General features: G+C 35.8%; 3 protein-coding genes across 4 annotated transcripts; 2 read left to right on the top strand and 1 right to left on the bottom strand.

Moving 5' to 3' along the window:
- Nucleotides 1-1013: 1013 nt before the first annotated feature.
- LOC103700985 (beta-carotene isomerase D27) lies at nt 1014-11124 on the bottom strand. Its single transcript, XM_008782905.5, has 8 exons — nt 10924-11124; nt 10759-10839; nt 8531-8635; nt 5481-5580; nt 5166-5257; nt 4976-5056; nt 2769-2837; nt 1014-1342 (listed from the first exon to the last, which is right to left on the bottom strand). The coding sequence occupies exons 1-8, from the start codon at nt 11050-11052 to the stop codon at nt 1205-1207; spliced, it is 795 nt and encodes a 264-aa protein (XP_008781127.1). The 5' UTR covers nt 11053-11124; the 3' UTR covers nt 1014-1204.
- A 2533-nt stretch (nt 11125-13657) lies between these two features.
- Nucleotides 13658-17823, top strand: LOC103700987 (uncharacterized). Of its 2 annotated transcripts, XM_039124533.3 has the most exons (3): nt 13734-14143; nt 14262-14333; nt 15911-17823. In XM_039124533.3, exons 1-3 carry the CDS (start codon nt 13853-13855, stop codon nt 17072-17074), a joined length of 1527 nt encoding a protein of 508 aa, XP_038980461.3. In that variant the 5' UTR covers nt 13734-13852; the 3' UTR covers nt 17075-17823. The 2 variants fall into 2 exon arrangements, with proteins under 2 accessions (XP_008781129.4, XP_038980461.3); XM_008782907.6 differs by lacking the exon at nt 14262-14333 and having other exon boundaries at nt 13658-14143.
- Nucleotides 17824-19520: 1697 nt separating this feature from the next.
- LOC103700988 (uncharacterized) lies at nt 19521-21798 on the top strand. Its single transcript, XM_008782908.6, has 3 exons — nt 19521-19678; nt 21176-21360; nt 21508-21798. The coding sequence occupies exons 2-3, from the start codon at nt 21190-21192 to the stop codon at nt 21580-21582; spliced, it is 246 nt and encodes an 81-aa protein (XP_008781130.1). The 5' UTR covers nt 19521-19678; nt 21176-21189; the 3' UTR covers nt 21583-21798.
- Nucleotides 21799-23994: the final 2196 nt, after the last annotated feature.

Raw genomic sequence — 23994 nt, 5'->3', positions numbered from 1 at the left:
GAGGTGTCTATTAGCATGCGAAGTCTCAAAAATCAGACACAAGGCTCAGTCTAATTAAGCTGATAATTGAGTCAGCTGGATATGCACGCACAGGAGCTCAATTAGATATGAGTATATATGGGAAACCAGCAAGTTAACATGTTCAAAATGGTAATCCTACTTTCTTGCTCAAAAGGCATGTTCAAAATGGTGTAGTTGATGAACTTGGCACCTACTATTCCCCATGTTCTGCTGTTGCCCGGTACATTTGAATTTTAATTGAGCAGTGGGAGAGCTGTGACGGATTTAGTAGTAACAAATGTTCGTAAATTGCAGATACATATCCGAAAGTGCTTTTCATGAGGCTTCTTTATGGTGAAGTATATTTTATTTGTTCGGCGTGTCTTCGGTTCATTTGCTCCTGATTTGAATCCAGCTCTATTGACATTATATTTTAGATAGAGGCTTCAGGAAGTTTGGCTGGAGTATTTTAAGAGACGATTGAATTTATGTTGTACCTGATTCATTTGCACGCGGAACATGTCTGCTTTTGAACATGGCAGGTTCGTTATTTTGTTGGAATAAACAACGCATGATCAGTATAGCCCAAAACCTAGACTTCTGATTTGCTCTTCATTGCCACCAGAATTTTCTCCTTTCCGGAGGATGGGCGAAGCGCTTTTTTGGCGGCAACGATAAACGAACAATTTGCTTGGCTGTTTGGATGCCTGGATGAGCTATCTAGAGAACAAACGGTGGGAGAGTGAAAAATTGTTTCTGACCAAAGAATCTCTGGCTTGTGTGATTCCAAAAATATTAAGATGGCGGGAATCATCTCTGAGAAAGATTCTAACATCCTAATTTTCAGGGATAAAGCTTACCATTTTTTGGCGTTACCGTCCGTCTTTTGTCTACAGCTGCTGTCTTCTGATGTGGATTATATCCACGGACTAGTTTATGCGGCCATCAAAACAGGAATATAAATCTCACCGTAGATGCCCGATACGGGCAATGAACTAGCACGCATACAGCCATTAAAGTTTAAACCGAAAAGCTTATCCATTATTGACAGGACAATGTGATGGCCTGATGACGGATTTGAAAAGATCTGCGCACATCTTTCGTGATTTATGGTGCAATCGGCTTGCAGTTATAATCTTACGCTTACAGAATCACGGTGGTACATGTGAATAACGAAAACAATAACAGGTTTCTGAATGTTTTTTTATAGCTTTGGGCATAGGTCAATGTCACCACTTCTGCCAAGGTCTCTGCGACGGCTGGCATTCGGGCATATGGCCAGGCAAGGCTCTTGGAGGGCTTTGTCAGTGGCCGGTGGTGGAGGCAGAATTCCAAAGTTGAACTGCCAAACGGAAACCCGAATTAGTAACTGGTGGTGATAGCTTCCACGTCCTCTTAAGCACCTCACTTCCCAAAGGAAGAGAGAGAGAGAGAGAGACAGAGAGAGATGGAGCATATCTGCGTTTGTGGCTCACTCTGATGACACGAAAATGGGTTTGTACAACATGGCTATTTTGATGGGGCTCAACATGTTTGCAAGGAGGTATATTTAGATAAATTATCCAGACTATCCCATTCACAAATAAATGAGGTGAAAAAGTATTGCTTTTCTACGAAGGCATGTCACATAGGCCCTGTTTGGCATTGTTTTTGAAGAGTCAAAAAGCTCTTCCTAAAAGATTAGATGCTTTTTTGGATGATTTTAAGATGTGTGGTCCAAATTTTGAAATAGTTTTCTAGCTACTTTTAAAGTTGAAAAATATTGATGAAGGAACAGCTCTAATTTTAAGCTGTTGGGCAAAAGCCTTTTGAAATATGTTGGGAAGCTTTTTCTGGTGGCTCACTCGAGAGATTTGGATTCTTATCTCCACAACAATTTTTTTTAAAAAGATTAATGTAATACCCTTTATTGCCATAATCATTTAAGTTGGTACATTTTTAATGTTGTAGTCATGTAATTAAGGATTTTGAGTTTCAAGATTATGCCACTTAATTATTTAGCGATTGATGAATTACATAAAGAAAGAAATATAGAATAAAGTCAAACATTTATGTTTCTATTAAAATCAAGAATTATTCAATTTGCTATCATGATATTCTATTTTACTGGGTAATCACCTATAAAAAAAAAATATGTTTATTATATTATTTAAAATAAAATAAAAACTAAATTATAAGTTAATTATACTTTATAATAACAATTTTGGATAGTACAACATAATAACAATATACATATTATATTTATTATTATCAATATTATTATATATTATAATTATATTATAATATTATAACATTATAAAAATATTTTTATATTTTAAATGAGTAAAAAAATATTACTTATTATATCATTTAGATTAAATATCAAAATAAATAATTTATAGATTAAGAATATTTTTAGTAACAATTTTTCATAATACGAATATTTAGAAAATTGAAATCACTGTATAATATTCTTTATTATCATTTTCTGATACTAAAAGCATTTTTTCAGTTTGGTTACCGGTTAAAGTTCCACAACATTTCATAAACGTAGTTACTAAACATCAAGCAACTTTTTGTTAAGAGCTTTATTAACTGTATTGTTTAAAGGCCTTACAGACAAAAGCTTTACCACCTATAACAATCGAATGGGACTATAGTCAATGGCTCTTAAAAGATGCAGTATCGGATAGCTCTAGAAGTGTTCCGACACAAGGAAAGCTAGTTACTGATGAGGTAAAACTAGATTAGCAGCACGGCATTATAGACAACAATGTAAATCAATTTACCTGGCAGCTATGGTCACTGAAGTTTGGCTCCATATGTAGTGGGACTCCCATGCATTCCTTGAAGAAAGTCTGAAAGCAGATATCTCATAATTATTAAATAAATACTAATCAAAGAAAAAAATTTTAAGTAACATATATTATATATTCTAATATGCTGAAATTCACGGTATTGACATTCCTGGGACATCAAAGATTGAAATTCATTCTTCATACATCTTGCCCAAAGGAAGAAAATTCTTCTTCTTTTGACAAATGAGAAAGCTGTTATTTTTTCACATCATACTGCAGTATTTAGTAAAATGTTATATTTCTACCATTCACAAATATCTTGAGCATTGATACCATGCCCTTTTCATGTAGTTAACCTACCATAAAAATCATCCAAGTTCTAGCGATGCACAAACCACTACGTTTGGAAGGCTGCCAACTCCTCTGGTCTCTTAATGGGCAATCAAAGATAAACCAAGTATCATATAGCCAAGAAAATGAGTGTTCTAGGAGGATAGAGAGAGAGAGAAGCCCTAAAGGTTCCTAATGCCCCCTACCTCCCAAAAAAAAGGAGGCAAAAAATCAGATACACATAATTTAAGTCTTTAATCATATTAAACCTAAATTCCTTACATCAGATTGACATCTCTTCTGTCTCTTGGAACGCTTAACAAATTCTTATTGCCAAGCAGATCTTCGATGATATCTGACATGCAAAGGTATAGCACTTCAATTTTTTTTTCCTCTCTCCATGACAATTACGCAGCCCACAGTTACAGTCCGAACAATAAAACTTGGAATGGACGAGGTTACCACTGCTGTACTTAAGCGCATAACTATCGGCGTCTTGGAGTTAACTGAACTACAGTATCTCCTTAAAGAATGTCACTTGGTGTTGCCGATGCCATGTTTACATACATGCTTGAGTCCAGCTGTAACATGTTTCAGTATTTGGAGCCAGCGAGAAGCATTTAATATTAGATGCAAATCAATAACACTGCCAATGCTGCTTCTAAGCCTAGATGGAAAAATGGAGGATTGCCATTAGGTCCATAGCTAGTTGCAAAAGGCATCTCAAACTATGAAATGGTTCCTAATATGTGAAAAGGCATGCCAATGGCTATATAAATTGAATTGTCTTTTAGGTGGATAATATCCATTCTTCTTCTGCTAGCATGCCCCTGCAAATGCATATAGAGCAACATAACCAGTCTGTCATCTGGCAGCAAGTTGTCGCTTGATATCCATACTTGTGCCTGATTCAGTACTAACCTGCACTTGAACCATGTTACCATGATGAACCATGTCAGATTGCTTCTGAATTGTGTCAAATCATGCAGAATCACGCCAATCTCCACCCTCTGAACCAAGCAATTGACAATGCTCGTAACTGAACTACCATGCTAACCCATAAACCATAAACCACTATCAATTGGACCAGACCAAGCATTTGCACACTGGGGACCAATCACTGGATTGCGCTACACCACAGTGATTTGATTGTGGAACCTTCCTTCTATCGGGAAGAATATTAACATCTGGGTCACTGCCCCTGTGGCCTAGCAACTTATCACCAAGAATCTTGTTTGTCTTGATAACTATAAACACAAAACAGCTTTACAATGCTACACTATGTGCTATTAAAATGGCAGTAAAAATACTTATCCTTGACAACTCAATATGTCCTTCAATCACCTGATGATGGTGGTGAGGGGTTCGGCAAGAACGAATAATAAAGAATAGCAACCTCGATTATCGACCCTCTCATCAGATCATGAAATTTTATATTAGTAATACGATCAACTTCCAGCAGTATAAGAAAATTGAAATATTTATTCTGAAGTCCCGGAAGGAGGATTCAAATTAGTAAATCTCCAAATATAATCTAATGCTCTTAAAAGTTTTTTCTTCTCTACCTTTTCACGTTGCTTCCTTCTCAAATTTCCTATTAGGGTCCTCAAATGTCTATATGTCTACAAGAAACTATGTAAACGAAAGTTCCTAGGTAGCAATGCCTCCTTACTTGGGAAACACTCTCCTATCTACAAGAAGCTGTGGAAAATCATAGTTCTTAGATAGAGGCACCACCTTTTCTGGAAGAAACAATCATAATTTGCTAGAGATACAGGGAAATAAGCAATTTCATGTCATTTTATGGTATAAAAGACATAGTAAATTAACATAAATCTTAAAGTGAAAATATGTAAATCAGCACTAACCTGTGTTGGCAGTTTACATGTGTTAATACAAATTCCAATGCATTTACTTTCTTCCAGATACTTGCACCTGTCTACAAACACCTACATGAATGGAGTACCAGTGTAACCAACCAAAAAAAGTAGACACAATAAATCAAGAGAGGGATTGGATGAATGTATAAAAACTGCAAATTTCAGATAAATACAGTACCCCACTGGTGCAAGAGGACCCATCAGGCAGATCAACTAAATTGACTGAGCATGGGCCCATCAGCCACTGACAAGAAAGTGCAGTTGCTCTTGCTTCAGAACACAAAGTAACCTTAAGTAACCACCACAAAATGGAATATTGAAGATGCATATCAAGCTCAAATAGGAAACTATGCTACTTAATTTCAGGTTTTAAGATCAGCTAGTGTACTAAATGTTTCTATATAGCACAGTATTGAACGGGAAAAGCAAAGAACATAAGATATTGAAATTGAAAACCAGTAATCATTGATAAATTGAATTTACAATAACTCACCAACCATCATGGACGCTATTCTGCCACCACCTATAGGTGCTATGAACATCTTAAAAAGAATGAGTAAGAATGGAGGAAACAATGATTGTAGTATGCGGACCTGTCATCCAGAATACCCATAGGCAGAGAAAGATTTTCAAGTAATAAAGTCAGATGCTTAACAAAGGAAAGATAAATAAACCACAAAAGCACATGCACACACACATGCACGCGCATGCGCACACACGGAAAAGAAAAAAAAAGATAACATAGACACAAAGTACTAGAGTAAGGTTAACAATAAATATGCTCTTTGAAGGTAGGCCATATTAAATATAATAAGCAGATAAAGATCACATGTCTATGCAGGAAAAGGTAGAAAGTTTATCAAACTTTGAGAAATATAGTGCAGCGGCCATAGTACATGTAAACTAATAATTGAAATCATGTCTGTTATGTGCATGTACTTCTTTTCTATTTTTTTGTTTGCTGTTGTTTATTCCTTTTCTTTCTTCTTCCTTTTTCCTTTTTTTCTTTTTTTTGAGGGAGGGGTTTGTTTGGTTTGTTCCCTTTTTTTCAAATATAAGGTCAAAGAAGAAACAAAAAATAGGATAATCTTCATATTGTGAAGATCTTGAACCTTATATTGTTATTAAGCCTCAATAATCTGCCATTGATGAATTATGGTCAACCTGAAACTTTTCTTGATCCAGAAATCAAGTTGAACATTCAGCTTCCTGAGATAAACCAGAAGCTGAAGGCACTAGAGTTTGTTGACAGTCCACTGGAGAATGAAAGGTCTCCATAACCACTATCAATTTAAGATGATTTGGGTGTTAAGATAAATGGAAGGGAGGCTAGGCTCCGTGCGAAATTCAGAGAGCAAAGACAGAAGATCATTTCAAAGTTGATATAGAAGAATCCTACTTTTAAACCTCCTTAAGAATACAAGCTGACAAAGCTCTACAGGAAGCTGTACGTACCAGTAAAAGAATATACTGCACATACATGAAGAGAAGAAGGATGTTCCTCGTTTGTGGGATGCCTGCCCTCTCCCGAATGGATGAATAGGAAGAACCAAGCTAACAAAAGGCACAAGAGAGAGACAGAGAGAGAGAGAGAGAGAGAGAGTTGATACGCCCCTCTTCCCTTAGGTCCCAGGTGGGGGGGCAAGTGTGACATGGAACAGCTGGATGAGCCTTGGCCTCCAAAGACTCAACTAAGAAAGCAGAAAATCCAGAAGATTATTTCAAGAGAATGAGACATGTTAGGCTGTAACCAAAGTTATCATAAACCTGACCCGCTACCACTGCATCAGTCCATTTTCCTTTGGATGTTGTTATGCCCCAGACGTATACATGATGGGACCAAAGACCCGGTTGAGCAAATTGCTCATTTGAGACTAGTTGTGGAGAACCGCTCATAACGAGCGTCAGTCATTTTGCTGGTTCTCGACCTTGTTGTCTGGTGTAGCCTTTAGTTGGTAATGGGAGGGTACCCCCCAACTCTACCCATTCATCGTAGCGAATGGTCAACATATCATGCACCTAATTCTTCAAATTATTCTCTTTCTTTTCCTTCTTTCCCCCCATTTTTTCTAAATTACAGATGCCTTCTTCTATTGATACATATGGTAAATCAACATTTTCCATGTTTGTTTGAACTTCTTTTAATGAATGTCCACATAACCTGCTTTCTGGAATGTTTGACATACATGAAATTGATTTTATCCTTCAAAAGCTTTTCCAAGCTGGATTTTGAGCTATCGTCTATATAAACATTGGGTCTTAATGGTCAGAATCTATGATGACATGGAATTTCAATACAAGGTACAAGATAGCTAATTCAGTTTTCTTTTTTCTTCCTTGCTCTTTGGACTATTTTACTTTACCATGCTACTACCAATGTACAGGTCTGTATGCTATATTTTAATATTTTACCATTATGTTCTAAGCATCTAGCCTATAACATATCAATGCAAAGAAAAAGCCCTAACGATTAAGCTGGGTTTAGCTTTACTGGATACTGACCAAGTTAATGCTTCCTGTTTAATGCCAGGCTGTTCAAATTGCTAAAATGTCCAAATCATTTTTTGTTACTAAAGACCCAGATATTCTTAAGTATTTTCCTTATTTTTTTCTAATCCTGCAACCTGAAATTAAAGACATCTTCTTCACTAAGGCTGTTGCTGAGATGAAAAGCAAATATACAAGGAAATTTGAAAGGTTTTCTGAAGTTATCCTCTGACATCCTCCTAATCCATGTCTGCATATTGGTTAAATTTCTATATTCTAAATCAAATATGTGCACTGCAAAATGATTTATGGATTTCTTGGCATCTCAAAAGTGCCAAGATCCAGTTGTTATCTCAAAAACCTAAAACTGCTGATAAAAACCCTAAAGTACCTGAGAAAGGAAAGCAACTCATCATCATCTGAAAACGTGAGACCAGCTTATAAACTTGTTGGAGAAACCATGACAAAACAAAAAATTATATAACCCATCAAGACAAAGTGAACATTAAGTTGACTATCATTTAATATTGCTTGATATATAATAAACTTTATGTGATATATGTAAAGACGTGCCTGATATATAATATAAATTTATAGAACCATTGAAGGGCATACACTACACAGAAAAACATAAGCATGAATAGTGTATCATTCATTGAAACAGAGAGTGCATATCCATGCATGGCAGTGTGCATGATTTCATGTCTGTATGCATGCAAATGCCCCAATTTATGCACGAGTTGTAAGAGTGCATGGGAAGTTATTGGTCTTTTGTTGTGTTAAAACAGAAATATCTAATCATAAATGCATTCAAAAGTTTGAGTAAAGACCTATATAAATATCACATGCACAAACCACATATTTTCATTTCATACATGCGCTCGCATATGCACGTGAATGCTCATGCACATGCATATAGATTGATATAAACGTGCTTATAGTATTGATAGATTCATAGATGGATGGGATGGATACATGTTACATGAACATGTGGGCATGCATATACACATGTATATGCACACATATAGAAGGAGATATAGAAGTTTTTTGAAATACCGCAGATTGCTCAGTCTCCAAATTGCTTTTCCCCTTCATCATAAGACGATTTGCAACTTCAATCAGCCCACCATATCCAGGCTTCTCAGAATCCCATCCAACCTCCTACAGCTTTTAAAACATGAACATGTTGCAAGAACATCATTTATTTTCTGAGGTAAGGCAAAAGAAAAAAAGTTGCATGCCCTCAATTTACCAGCAAGAGTATGCAATGGCATAACAAAGAACAACATTGCAGAGAACAAGGAAAGAACCCAGAGAGATAGAAGTTGAAAACAAGAAATGGTGGTTGCTGTTATATATTATATAGCAACTTATTTCTTGTGTTCCTAACATAATGAATATATAACACCTTTTTGCAATATCTAGAACAGTTGAAGAAAACTTTATACACCTAGCTCAAAATCAAACTAAAAAATGCCATCCCAAGTAAAAGAAGGGGGCAAAAACAAATAAATATGCTTTTTGTGATCCTCTTTTGGCTACGTTATGTTCAATAAGAGATGACGACATAAAGTTTCTGTTAGTGTCCCTCTCTGATGAAAAGCATCGTTAACAATCCCTATTGCTATATAGCAGGTCCAGAGCTTTATGACGCCCTTTCATTCTTCTCAAATGTTATATCCTTTCAATAAATTAAGCTCAGCAATGCCCCCAACGAGATCAATTTCAAATATTTGATTTTAAAAAATTCTAAGAAATTTAAAGTGGCATCCGGTTATGATCATGGTAGGCAAAGCTTTTCTTCTAGACTAAATGTGACAATGCAAGAACCTACCAACAGCAAGACAACCTAATGAAACTAAAGTTTTGCAGAATGTGAAAAGAGCAGTGACAACTTCAAAGTATAACAATCAAATCCAACTAGATCAGCTCACAACCTTTCCAAAATAATTTCCTGGATACAATGTTTTGAAAACATCAAATAAACAAGTCTTGCTTAAAGCAATTATTATTCTTCTTATCTAGTCACAAAATTTAGTTTTTCATATTTTTTTGCTCTTTTCCTCACAACGATTGATTTCAACATATGTTTCTTAGGTGATGGAGAGAAGCCATTGATGAGTATTGGCATTCACGGAGGGCATATGAATTTGCTGGGTATGGTTATACAGAGTCTGAAATAAAGTCTAGATGCATAGTTTGCTGCGTGGCATGAAAATCAATATTAACATAAAGGTGTATGCCATTCCTTAGAAATAGTAGCACAAAAATGATGCGGTAGTAGTCTTACTGGCATGACCTATCTGCATATCATAGGAGGTCATGCATCAGCAAGTATTAATTAATTCGCAAATACTGCTCCAGTCACTAATTTTTTTAAATTTATTGAAATTTTTAAAATGCATACTTTTTTTGTAGAATTGCATTTCTTCAAACTTATATTTAGATATCAGTTTGTGATCTTCATTTATTAAAATGATGCTGTTTGTTTCAGTAAAAGTTATCAAAATGAGATTCACAGATTCAATATGATGTGATTATATGGGTCAAACCGGTACATGAAGCTTCTTAAATGCATATTTCATCAACACATAGGTATTCTAGACACTCTAGATTAGAAAGAAAAAAAGGTTTCCCTAGCAAATTCCTACAGCTAGAATATCCATTTAACATGGCTGTGTGTCTGCCCATGTACTTGCATGCAAGGTTTTAGCACAAAGAAAACATATATCATGCAGAGTGCCAACTGATACAGACCATGTAGAGGTCAGAGACAATCTTGTAAAAAAAAGTGCGCACAGCTGATGAGTCTAGAAATGCTATCAATTGATGGGGAAAACAACTAAACGGACATGTTGTCTGGGAACCACTTCGCTATCCAAAAATGAGAATACCAGTAAACCAATTAGTCTTCTAATTGATGCGGTGTTTGCTTATTTGGTTTTCAACAAATCATCCATTTGAAGGAGCAAAATCTTGTACTTGTTACCGTCTATTACTTTTTTACATCTAATAAAACAAGAAGACAAACATTACTGCGAGAAAGTTACCGAACTCGGACTTTAATTTCACCGTAGAAGAGAATACTCGGAGTTCCATAGTCAGTGAATAGAAATTTTAAACAAAAAAGATTTCAAAAATTCAAAATTTCACATCCGAAATCCAACCATACAGAGACAGTTATTGAAGCATAATCTATTGAATTATCATAAAAAAGTTCCAGATCTAATTCAAAAATTTAAGGAATTCTTATCCGACATCTCCTGCAAGAGAATCGAGCTCACCTCCACCATTTTCTTCCTAAAAACCTTCAGAAGCAGACCATCAAAGATACCAGGCTTGTATTCGGATTTCGGCGTATCAATCTGAAAGGCAAAGGAGAGAAAACGATGAGAATTTCCATCAAGAAATCACGCTATGGGGTGAAAGGAGGGAGAAAAGAAACGAACCGCTTGAGATCTAACTGGAGAGCAGGCAACCCGAAACATAGGGTTTCCACCGGAGCGGTAATGGCGTCCGAGAGGCGAGCGGGAGGAAACGAGGAGTGAGGGAGCGCGAAGGATAGCGAGGGTCTCCATTAAAGCCGCCTTTCACAACGGATGGCGGAGGGAAATATGATCATTTTTTCGGTCAAAATATCGCTTCATTGTAACCCAAAATATTCAGGTGCACGTCACGTGCTTAAATGTGGCGATATTGGTTTTGGACAAGGGGTTATTTACAAAGTGATTTATATTAAGTTTGAAATAATATTGGCAATTTTCATGGATACCAGCAAATTAGGACGTGCAATGCTTGTTAAAAAATATAATAAAATATAAAAATTATCATTATTTTTTAAAAAATATGATAAACTAAATAATAAAAAATAAATATAATATCTATAAGATGTGCTCGAAGATAATAAAATTTTAAAAATCAATTTATTGAGTAATTGAATAAGAAATTTGTAGGATAACATAATGTCATAGATAAATTGCATACAAAATACTTTTAACAGCCTATTTTGGTCATATGTCACTAACCTGACCTCACAAAGCCCGAATCTGATGATTTACCTAGTATTTTTCTCATATTCATTAGAAATCTTATTAATTATGTGTTGAGGCTAAATTGTGATTTAACAAGTTTGAGACTAGATCGAAAATAATGGCACCTACTCAAGACCTTGATCTTGTTTTGATCATACCCCTGAATTTGATTCTATTCCTTACTATGCTTAATCCAATGCAAATCCAATTGTTATACGATCATACTTAAGTCAAGCCCTCGTGATGGCGACGAGTAATTTCAGAAGTATAAGATCTCATGATTTTATGATACATTTAAAAACCCTAATGGATCCTCACAAATTGGCCCTGTTTGCATTAAATGTTGTTTTACTCAGCTATGATGTGTTATTTTACTCCTTTCGGTCGGTGGTAAGTCAAATAAGGTATGGATTTTGATGCATCGGACTCAATCTAATCCAATCTCATTTGACTTAATCCATCAAACTTAAACATCTCGGTTCATACCCCTATAAATAAGTAAGGCTTATCTCTGTCGCTCCCAAATTAGGTTCCCACGTAACATAGGTTCGAGTTAAAAAATTAAGCAAAATTCTTGAAAATGTAAGAAATCTAGTTCAAGTTGAGAACATATATTTAAGGAAAAAAGTTGAATTGAATCAAATAGTTAAACTCAACTTAAGTCCAACAAAAAATAATTGACGGAACTTCAGGGATCGTGTGAAAGAGTTAAACATGAAAAGTAAAGAGACGAGTAATTGACGAAACTTCAATAGATGGTGACATCTAAATAATTGCATGTCTAGGAATTTTGAGTTCAAGATCCTGTGGATAGTCACAAACCTATGTCATATAAAACATATAACTATTAGTAGAAGTGTTAGGTGAAAAATTATGTCAACTTAAAAGATGAGAATTACATGCACAGAGATATAGAGAACCAGAGAAAATTGAAAGGGTCATTCAATTACTAGAGCCCCCTCAGGATTTTAAGTTACTGTAGCTTCCTCGGGATGTTCATCCAAAAAACTCCTGCTCCTCTGGTACAATATAGGGGCGCTTAGAGTTGTATAAATAGAGTCGCATACAACTCAAGTTGCAGGTGTAGCTAGATTACTTGTTTGGATACCTGTAACTCAAATTCAACGATAAGTTGAGTTATTTTGTTAAGTTACAACATAGAATTGTTTTGTGATAAGTTAACTTGCCGTTAGAAATAGATACAAACATGAAATTCTCCACTAGCCTCCACAATAACATTAACTCCTCACCAAAAAATAGATTCGACATGAGTCCACTAACACATTGCGTGGAAGTGAAATTATGGTTATCAAATTTTAAATAATAAATAAAATTTTTAATTATATGCCGATCACGGTTATCTATGTTTTCTCCTATATGTGATACATGACAAGGAATATTTACCTATAATAGAACCCAGCACATGTGCTTTATGTAGAGAGTTATAAGGTGAAAAGAAAGATAAAGTGCAACTTTTCAAATCTTATAGTCAGTTCACTGGATTAGATCGATGATAACTGAATGAGGTGCAAGCAACAACTCTAAATATATAATAACTAAAAAGTCAAAGGTGCAAAAATTGGTAATTCAAATTTTAGTTCAATAACAAAATAAATAAATAAGAGAATTTATAAATTGAGGAAGTGTTTGGTTTGCAACCAGAATCAAAATTGAAATCGGAATGAATTGAAATGAAAATCAGAATGATCATATCCTTCGATGTGTCTGATTCATTAATGAAATTGAAGTCAAAATCGGAATGAAATTTGAATATTTGGAGAAAATAGAAATTAGATTTTAGAGGATTGGAACATTTTCATTCTCTCTAAAATCGAAATAAAAATAAACTCCTTCGAACCAAACAGATAGAATGAGAGTTACTCATTTCTATTCGTATGCTAGAATCAAATTCCCTCCACACACACACACACACACACATATATATATTGAAATACAAAGTATGTAGATCACAAAGTATGTAGATCATATCACATTTATTTGAAACTACGGTTAACATTAATTCATTAAGTTTCTTTTAATGCACAAAAAAAAAAAGAATCAAAAATAAAAAGATAGATTAACTTTGCAGGAGTATTGCCGCTTCCTCTTAGATTTGATATGGGCTGAGCCTGACCAACCCGTCTCTCAGCCCCCAGATTCCTTCGGGATCGAGTCAGGCCTTACTCAAAGTTATAAATTAATCAACGGTCCTGATTGATAAGAGTACCCGTCCACGATAGCTAAAACAAGCGAGGAGCTATCCCGGATGAGAACGGAAAACCCCGCTCCACCATTTTACGGGTTTTCATAACCCTCTCTAAACCCTAGAACTAGAGATTGATCGATCATGGCGAAGCAATCGATCCGGGTGCTATCGTGGGGTATAGTGGTGGCGAGAAGGCTATGCACGGCCCCGGCGCCGGCTAAGGCGGCGGCGACGACCGGGACGGAGGCGGGAGGGTCGCCGATGTGGAGGCCGTTGTATCGGCGGCTGTCGGCGCTGGGCGGAGCTCAGGGAGGCAGCGTGACGGAGACGATGAACGGATGGCTGAAGGAGGGAAGGGTGGTGACGGAAGTGGAGATCAAGAGATTCGTCAAGGAGCTCCGTAAGTACAACCGCCACAGGCACGCCCTCGAGGTGAGCTCCACCCACCGTATCATCGTCTCCAGACCAAAAGTTCCTTCTTTTCTTATTCGATAATCGTAAATGGTCTCGCCAAAATCTTCGTCTCATATCATAATTGTTGATGATATAGGAACAAAATTTCCAGACAAATCCGAGTCCAAACAAGCCAAAACTTGTCCTTGGTGCATGGAACCACTCGCATGTATGATGCTTGTTAATTAATACCGAGTTATCAAATTGCCATGGGTAAACCTTGACTTATTTTGGCCATGTTGGTAATTCCAACGGCGAATATCCATTATTTTGTTTAATAGAGAAGTATTCCAATATACATACTCTGGGTTGGTGTCTCTTAACATCCTCCAGCAAATGTCCATTAGCATTGTTTCCTTGTGCTTTTCTTTAAATTGACTAATCTTGAAACTTTTTGTTAGCGGGAGCTTCTTCCTGGAGTCCTTCTATATGTGTCTATCCTTCATATCAAACCGCGGCATATCATTTGTAAATAACACGCGCCAATAGTCATCCTTGTAAATATCCAGAGTTCGCATATCGAAAATTATCACCTGGCACAAGCCTCTTGCATTTGGAAACTCCTCTTACTGTCTGCTGGTAGATTGCTCAAAATGCCATTGGTTCTGCGTACAGTTCCTATACCATATCGTATATGTTCATACCCTTCTTTCTCATATGCATATATAGTCTTTCTTGATTTCATTTAAAAGCTATTCCAAAATCAATCATCTATTTTTTTGTGGCAGGCTTCCTTTTATATAAAAATAGCACAGGTTGGCCGATCAACCTAGCATATAGTCCAGTGGGTTAAACTGAAATCCTTCATACTTTTCTTAATCTTGTTTAGACATTTTCTCCCGTAGCTCCAGGATGACTCGTGACTTTGATTTCATCTTAATTGTTCCATTTTTTTGTGTAACTTTTGCTTATACAGATTTCATCGTCGTAGTATTCTTCAATTAACATTTTTTCAATATTCGCAATCTTGCTAAAGCGGTAAAATTAGTATCTCATATTGATACCTTAAAATTTGTTTTTAAACTGACAAATGTGTCCCGCGATTTTATACCATATAAATTTGATATTTGATGGCAAAATTAACATTTTTCTTTGTTCATATTCTTTAGTTTAAAAGTGTTGTCCTTAACATTATGACTTCAAAAATTTGAACAACTCATCTATATTTGTGGATTTCAATAGCATTTTCTAGTCTGCACGCATGCATAGTTTGAGTTAAAAAATTAAAACTGTTTATATAGTTAGCCAAAGGCTTAGATTTTTCCTCTAATGATCTATATCAACATATATTGGTGACTGTTCAATTTTTGTGCTATATGCTGATGTTAGACTTCTATAGCTTGGATTATACGAATTTATGGATTGTTGGTGTTGGGTTAAGAGCTTGTTGTAAAACATGTTGAGCCTTTAGAGGAGTATATTATGCTCCTTTAACCCAAGCCATATAAATAGGCTTGTCTTTCTTAATGCATGCCAATAGTTGATTCAACCGGTGCTCACTTTACATGACTGAATTTGATAATCAGTGTTCTTCAAATAAAATGGTCCTATCAATTCATGTTTTTATTTCCTCCATTCTGGCATTCAAATTCAAATAACAATATTTTATTTAAAGACAAAAGTAAAATGGACAAAAATCATATGGAAGGTTATAATGTATCATTTCCTCTTGCTTCGTGATTATAATTCAGCAAAGTTCATCTGCTTGGACAACCATTCCTATCACTAAATTTCTTATATTCACAGCTGATGGATTGGATGGAAAGGAGAGGAATGATGTTTTCTTTTGGAGACCATGCAGTACGCCTGAATCTTATATCAAAAGTAAAGGGGATAGATATGGCAGAGGAGTATTTTTCCAGTCTTCCAGACTTGGCCAAGAACCAGCAGACCTATGGAGCTCTGCTAAACAGCTATATCCAGGAAAAAATAGCAGATAAGGCTATTGCTCTCTATGAGAAGATGAAAGAACTGAACTTGGTTTCCACCACTCTGGTCCAAAACAATCTAATGACCCTGCACATAAAGTTAGGCCAGCCCAAGAAGGTTATAGAGCTATTCCAAGAAATGAAGGCAAATGATATATCTCCAGATAATTTTACATACTGTATGTTGATGAGCAGCTATGCTGCAATGAATGATATTAACTCAGTCGAGAGAGTCATAGAAGAGATGAAAGAGGGAGGAATCACCTTAGATTGGACAATATATAGTAATCTGGCTGCCCATTATAATTCAGCAGGCCTATTTCAGAAAGCCGAATCTGCTCTGAAGAAGCTTGAGGAGGTTATTGACAAGCGGGACCGTACAGCTTTCCATTGTCTTATAAGCTTGTATGCAGGTGCGGGTAATTTAGCAGAGGTCAGTAGGGTGTGGAAATCTCTAAAGGCAGCCTTCGCAAGGACCACCAATATGAGCTATCTCATCATGCTTCAGGCTCTAAATAAACTAGATAATATTGATGAACTGAAGCAATGCTTTGAAGAGTGGGAATCTGCTTGTGTGACTTATGACTTGAGGTTGGTGAATGTCTTGATAGGGGCTTACCTAAGGAAGGATATGGTCAAAGAAGCTTTGACTCTTTGGGAAAAGGCTATGCAGAAGAATGCTCAATCTGACTTCCGGACTTCTGAGTTGTTTATTAGTTACTACTTGAAGAGCCAAGAAATGGATTTGGCTTTAAAGTGTTTGGAGGCTGCCACAAATTTGGCAAAAAAAAATGGGTGGAAACCAAAGAAAAAACTGGTGAATGAATTTCTGAAGTATTTTGAGGAAGTAAAAGATGTGGATGGAATGGAGTCATTTTGTAAGATCTTAAAGCAGCTTGCCTATCCAGATGCAGAAGCTTATGAATCTTTGCTCAGGACATCCTTGGCTTCCAGTAAAACAGAGCCTTCTCTTCATCAGTAGATCAAGGATAATGGGATTGAAGTGAGATCTGGAACCGAAAAGTTACCTTGAAGGGTCACTGTGACTGATTAGTGAGCTTTCTACCTAGCAGCCGTATGAAAAGACAAAGGAGTTGAACTCTATCTCATTTTCAGTTTTTTGTTTTCCTCTCACCTATTGAATAGCAAGAAAATACAGATCCTTCTTGTTGGTCTTACTAAAACAAAAGCGATATGCTATTGTATTCACCATTAGAATTACTCTGTTGTTGATGGCAGTGTGACTAGTGACTGGTAGCCGAAGGTCATACATTTAAGATGATAGCTCATTTTCTTTACCCCAATCAGAATACCAGTGCTTGGGATCTAGGAATTGAAGCTACTGGACGCATCCTCTTTAGTGGATGACTTAGACCCTGTTTCTGTTGATGGTAAGTCCAGAAGTAAAGTGTTTCCACGCAAGGTTGCAGATTGACTCTGAAAGGATGAAGTAACCCTGGGAAGCCAGCTTGCATTTTGAAGGTTTCTACTGTTTCACCCTTCGATGCCATGATCATTAAGGTCTAGTTGTTGTTGTTTATTTTTATTTTTTACTTTTATTTTTTTTAAGTGGAGAAAGGGAAATGGAGGAGATCTGCTGGTTCTTTAATTACCCTGTACCAAATGCTTGGGATACAATATCTAAGATTTGTACCCCGAACCTCTACTTGCAGAGCATAGGGGTATGATTATTGGGACAAGCCTCAATCGTTAATTTGGTTTGTTTTATGACTTTCTTTGTCTGAAAAGAAACTTACTGGAATAGTCTGTACATTTTGAATTTCTCTTCAGCTTTTCTTAAAATTCTAAAGTAGTACAGGAAATATAGGAAACCTGGAGGCTTACTCTTTGGTTTCCTCGAGCAAATATGCATAAAAAGGATTGCTGCAACATCTATCCTTCAATATAATTTCTGGATTAGCAATTGCTAAGAGTTATACTTAATTCTGCAGTCTATTTTTGATTAACCAACAGCATAGCCTCTACTTTTACATTTATCAGTTTGCATTTCTCCTCTAGTCAGCATTACTAAGCAATTCAAGATCAAGCCACCTACTAAGTATATCATCCTGTCAGTACATGATGTTCTGCTGAGGAAATTGAAGTCATGGGGTTGCTGTGAATATCATATAGCTTCCATTAGCAGATCTTATACATGGCAAATTAATAACATAATTACTGTTTATTGGAGCTGACTCAAAATACACAAATTCACCAAGTAAAGAGGGCTGTCCAACATTCTTCTAGATCCAACCCAACCAAATGTGATGCATAGCCACTATCTTAAAATTTTAATTAATCTTTTTTGGTGGGTGGTTGAACAGCAACTAAATATATATATGTAAATCTTTTAAAATTTTAATTAATCTTTTTGGTGGGTGGTTGAACAAAACTAAATCTTTTAAAAATGATTTGACTCTAACACCAAAGCTCTTGTTCCTGTACTAAAATAAAAGGTGAAAGCTCTTTTTTGGGTCGCCTCCTTTGTTGCACAGTATTCTGGCAAGATTCTTTGGACAAACGAGGGGGTTTCCTCTTTTTTATTTTGTCATTTATTATTTTCTGATTTTGCTGACTGTACTCAAACTAGAGTAGTGTAAGCAGCCGTTATAACAAAAAAAGAAAAAAAAAAGAAGTGAATTTGGTCTTCTTGTGAATATTGGCATAGAAGCTTCCATGGGGGTTTCCTGAACTCTGGCATAGAAGCTCCTATAGTGGTTTGCAGATGGTGTGTTATTTGATTATTTCACAAAGCTTATACAGATCTTAGAAAGATTCAGATAGAAATCAACCAAGTTTAGCAAGTAAGGATCTAAGCTTACACAGATCTTCTATTAATTGATATAGAAACTAATACGTGAGTCTCTTTTTTTCCTAAATAGCTCTTGTATTATGTAGTAGCCAGAGTTTCTATTTTCCATTAAAAAGATTAATTTTTTTAACATGAACTCACCAACTAAGGAACACATATGTATAGAGCAAATTGATCAGGCCAAGCAAAGCCATGACCAGATCATGCTGGATTACTCACAAACTAGAGAAGAACAACACTGGAATCAAGACCAAGATTTTCAATAACGCCATTATTCTTTTAAATATATAAAGATTGAAATTTTTCATTTTAAAATAATAATCATTTAAATAGCTTGTTACTATTATTGCACAAAAAATAATGTAGTACCAAAAAAATATCGTCATTTGCCTAAATCATTATTAATCACATAAATTATTTTTCATTGTTGACCAAATAAAATATTATTATATACTTGCCATAAAATTGTAAGTAGGAAAATATATTTGATTGAGTCAACAATCGAATATTGCAATAAGAAAGAAAGAAAAAGAAAAAAAGCTGTTATCTTGATTCCGTTATCATTATAATGTAATATTAATTATTAAAGACCGTTAGTAACGGCCGTTATTTAATACCGTGATCGAACACCCTAGTCCCTTCTTCTCTCGTGGCGGTCGCTCCAACCCATTCTCTCGTGCCGCTGCCGCGAGGAGCCCCTTTCTCCATCGAGATCCCGACGGCGCGTTCAACCCGCGGCCTCCGCCTCCGATCTCCTTTCCTCTCCGCAATCGAGTATGATCATCTTACCTTTCCTCCAGACAGAAAACCCTAGCCCTGATTTATCTCCTTCCCCAACCAAAATCTTAACCCTCCCTTCCTTCTATCTCCCTCACTGGAAATGGCTTATGATGGCTTTATGAATCATTTGGTATTCTTAAAGGAACTATTGATTTTATATTTTAGTGGAGTAATAACTCGTTCATGTTTCTTATTGATATCGTTTAGTCCATGGTCAAAGTATCACCGGTGATTCTCTTAGTTTTTATTGTGTTTGTATTTTAATATATATTTGCTATGGAGATCTTTCTCGGTTTCCCTCTCTATGGATAATGGCTGGCAATCGAAGCTTATATAGTGTTTGGAGTTTGGGTATTTCAGTATTTTGCTGGTCAGATTTATGAGTTGATCCTAGTAAACATGGTCTCTGAAAATGAAATAAGAGAATTGAATAGGCAATGCCCTAGTCCTTTGTCTAGTGCGCCCTTGATGAATGAATCATAGCAAACGACCGGCAAAAAATAAAAAAGAAAAGGTGAGATGAAGAATTGTAATTATGAAAAAGGGCCCAAAGAAAAGTTAAGGGAATCAAAAAATAAACTTTAAGAGGGGATTTTTTATGTATGGTTCATATTTGTTAGATGCTTTGATAGCTAGTAAATATGTAACTAGAAAAGACGGAAAAAAGTCTATGGCAATAAATAGAACAAGGAAAAGGGAAAATGAATAAAAAACCAAGCATTGCAGGCTTGATCTTTTTCTTTTCGTAGGAACAGGTTAAATTACATTTGTTTATCCGTTAGTCTGACCAGCCTAAATTGACTAATTTCAAATTATGATAGGGTTTAGGGTTTAGGGTTTAGAGTTTAGAGTTTAAGGTTTAGGGTTTAAGGTTTAGGATCTAGGGTTTAGGCTTTAGGGTTTAGGGTTTAGGGTGATCCTGGTCCTTAGTTTCTTCTGTACTTAAAATGCCTGATTGATATGCAAAATGGTTTGACTAGAATGGATCTTTGCCATTGAAGTTTATTATCTCTGCGATGCTTTGCACATTGGGCTGCAAGTTCTTGAAAGTTGAATAGATGAGAAAAATATATATTACTCATTTACTCTTTTTGCATATAGGTGGGATTTTTGAGTTTATGTTGTCTTGTTTCTGTTCAAACTTTTAGTAACTTGTGTTTTGAGTGTAGTATCAAACAAGACTATTGTGGGTTTTTATTGTTTGTTTTAAGTGTTATGAGAAGAATCAGAGTAGGAAATTTTGTAATATATGTCTACAAGTCAATGGATTATTCTACATAGACTGAGCTAAGTTTCTGATGAGACTTCTGAATTATTTGACTGGATGGATGCTCTTTGAATGTGCTTCTTCTCAATGCATTTGTTTGGAATTGTTCATAATCCTTTGAAAACAAGAAATTCATGCAGCATTTGAGAAGCTACTCGAAATGTTTGCTGGTTTCTTCTGAATTAATTAAATGTGCTAAGGCTTTCTTGTTCTCTATTGAGTAGGTTAAACCAGCAGCATGGGCCGGAAGGCTGATCGTTTGTACATAAACACCAAAAAGTTTGGAGGTGTTGGGAAGCCTTGCATGAAGGAGATGCTGTCATTCCTTGGTTGCTTATCTCTGAACAAGAACAATGATGATAAATGTGTCCGGCAGAAAGATCTCTTGCTTGCTTGTGCCGAAGCTCAGGTTTATCTTTCTTTTTTTTGCCAGCAATTATTGTGGCTAGCTTTACTATTGCGTCACTTTTATTTTGCATTTTTTCCCATCAAAATGCAATTTTATTTTAACAAGCATACTTCTCTGCCTTTCATAATTCTTTGATCCTTATTGCAGAAAGGAAAGCCGAAAAATCCAGCAAGGACCATCAATTACCATTTGCAGCGTCTTGGCAGAGACAAGTTCTTATAGTTGATTTAAAGTGTGTTACATTCTTAACATAAGCGAGCATTTGCAGGCGCCAGTTTCAGATGTGGATGTCTTAATTGTTTGATTGTGTACTTATTTAATTCTGATCAGTTGAGAGAAAGCAAATACTTGAAGTAGATCTGGTTCTCTAAGTCAGTGCTTTTGGTTATCGGTGAAAGTATTATCCCAATAAAATTATAAACTTGATTTTCTAGCTAATGCAATCATCTGATCAGGAGACGAGCTGGTTCCTATCAAGGTATCCACTGTCCAGTATACATTCCACAATGAGACATTATCATTGTGTTTGTGAGATGGTTTGTTGCTTCATTGGTATTTATGCTGGATTAATGTTTCTCTTTGGATACAGACTATAATATGCATGTGGCCTTCTGGAGGTAAACAGGAGTTAAAAGGACTCCATGACGTTCAAGTGTAACTACACATGTTCAATGACATGCAACTGAGGTTTTTAAATTTGAGACATCAATATCTTTAGTAGGTTTCTGATACCATGTTCGAAGACTAAAGTTCTAAAATCACCAGAGTATTTGATGCTTGACCATTTGACAACAAAGATATCATTTCTACTAGCCAATGTAATAGAAAAATATTGTTCGAGACACTGATTTTATTGTTTGATAGATGGATGGATGCATGTTACATGAACATGTGTGCATGCATATACACATGTATGATGCACAGATAGAGGAGGAAAGAGAGGTTTTCTGAAATACCGCTGATTGCAGCATAAGATGAATTGCTAATCCCATCCAACTTCCTACTACTTTTAGAACATGAACATGTTATAAGAACATCATTTATTTTCGGAGGCAAGGCAAAAGAAAAAAAGCCGCATGACCTCAATTTACCAGCAAGAGTATGCAATGGCATAACAAAAAAAAAAAAAAGAACATCGCAGAGAACAAGGAAAGAACCCAGGGAAATAGAAGTTAGAAAACAAGAAATAGTGGCTGCTGTTATATATCATATAGCAACTCATTTTAACACCATTTTGCAATATCTAGAACAGTTGAAGAAAATTTTATAGACCTAGCTCAAAATCAAACTGAAAAAATGCCATCGCAAGTAAAACAAGGGGACAAAAACAAGTAAATATGCTTTTTGTGATACTCCCTTGGTTACGTTATGTTCAATAAATAATGATGTTGACTAAAGTTTCTGCTAGCGTCCCTTTCTGATGAAAAGCATCTTTAACAATCCCTATTGCCATAGAACTGGTTTAGAGCTTTACGACGCCCTTTCATTCTTCTCAAATGTTATATCTTTTCAATAAATTAAGCTCAACAATGCCCCTAGGAGATCAATTTCAAATATTTGATTTTAAAAAAAATCTAAGAAATTTAAAGTGGCGTCCGGTTATGATCATGGTAGGCAAAGCTTTTCTTCTGGACTAAATGTGACAATGAAAGAACCTACCAACAGCAAGACAACCTAATGAAACTAAAGTTTTGCAGAATCTGAAATGAGGGGCCACAACTTCAAAATATAACAATCAAATCCAACTAGATCAGCTCACACCCTTTCAAAAATAATTGCCTGAATACAATGTTTTGGAAACATCAAATAAACAAGTCTTGCTCAAAGCAATTATTCTTCTTCTTATCTAGTCACAAAATTTAGTTTTTTGCATTTTTCCCCCTCTTTCCTTCACAATGCTTGGTTTCAACTTATGTCTCTTAGATGATGGAGAGTAGCCATTGATGAGGTATTTGCATTCATGGAGCGAACATGAATTTGCTGGATATGGTTATTTTCTGGATGCATACTTTGCTGCATGGCTTGAAAATCAATATTTATAAAAAGGTGTATGCCATGCCTTAGAATTGGTAAAACAAAAATGATGCAGTAGTCTCACTGGCATGACCTATCTGCATATCTTAATAGGTCATGCATCAGTAAGTGTTGATTAACCAGCAAATACCACTTCAGACACTAAATTTTTTACATTTATCAGGCTTCAAAATTTTTAAAATGCAAAATTTTTGTAGAATTGCATTTCTTCATACTTATATTTAGATATCAGTTTGTGATGTTGAGTTATTAAGATGATGCTGTTTGTTCCGATAAAAGTTATCAAAATGAGATTTAGAAGATTCTATATGATGTGATTATATGGATCAAACCTGCACATGAAGCTTCTTAAATGCATATTTCATCAACACATAGGTATTCTAGATACTCTAGATTAGAAAGAAAAAAAGGTTTCCCTAGCAAATTCCTACAGCTAGAATATCCATTAACATGGCTGTGGGTCTGCCTATGTACTTGCATGCAAGGTTTAGCACAAAGAAAACATATATCATGCAGAGTGCCAACTGATACAGAATTACAGACCATGTACAGGTCAGAGACGATCTAGTAAAAAAATTTGCACAGCTGATGAGTCCAGAA

This window comes from Phoenix dactylifera, chromosome 8, assembly GCF_051530095.1.
Source record: "Phoenix dactylifera cultivar Ajwa chromosome 8, Ajwa_hap1_PhDact_Kaust_v1.1, whole genome shotgun sequence".
In the NCBI taxonomy this organism is placed as follows: Eukaryota; Viridiplantae; Streptophyta; class Magnoliopsida; order Arecales; family Arecaceae; genus Phoenix; species Phoenix dactylifera.
Note: the sequence above shows the minus strand (reverse complement) of the source record. Positions and strands in the feature narration are given on the sequence as shown.

Bases quoted from the DNA above. Each gene is read 5' to 3' on its own strand.
- LOC103700988 (XM_008782908.6), top strand. From the start codon at position 21,190: ATGGGCCGGAAGGCTGATCGTTTGTACATAAACACCAAAAAGTTTGGA. The intron at 21,361-21,507 runs GTTTATCTTTCT...TCCTTATTGCAG, and splicing joins TTGCTTGTGCCGAAGCTCAG to AAAGGAAAGCCGAAAAATCC.
- LOC103700987 (XM_039124533.3), top strand. From the start codon at position 13,853: ATGGCGAAGCAATCGATCCGGGTGCTATCGTGGGGTATAGTGGTGGCG. The intron at 14,144-14,261 runs GTGAGCTCCACC...TTGATGATATAG, and splicing joins GCCACAGGCACGCCCTCGAG to GAACAAAATTTCCAGACAAA. The intron at 14,334-15,910 runs GTATGATGCTTG...TTATATTCACAG, and splicing joins GTGCATGGAACCACTCGCAT to CTGATGGATTGGATGGAAAG.
- LOC103700985 (XM_008782905.5), bottom strand. From the start codon at position 11,052: ATGGAGACCCTCGCTATCCTTCGCGCTCCCTCACTCCTCGTTTCCTCC. The intron at 10,840-10,923 runs GTTCGTTTCTTT...TTTGCCTTTCAG, and splicing joins CTCCAGTTAGATCTCAAGCG to ATTGATACGCCGAAATCCGA. The intron at 8,636-10,758 runs GTGAGCTCGATT...TAAAAGCTGTAG, and splicing joins TTAGGAAGAAAATGGTGGAG to GAGGTTGGATGGGATTCTGA.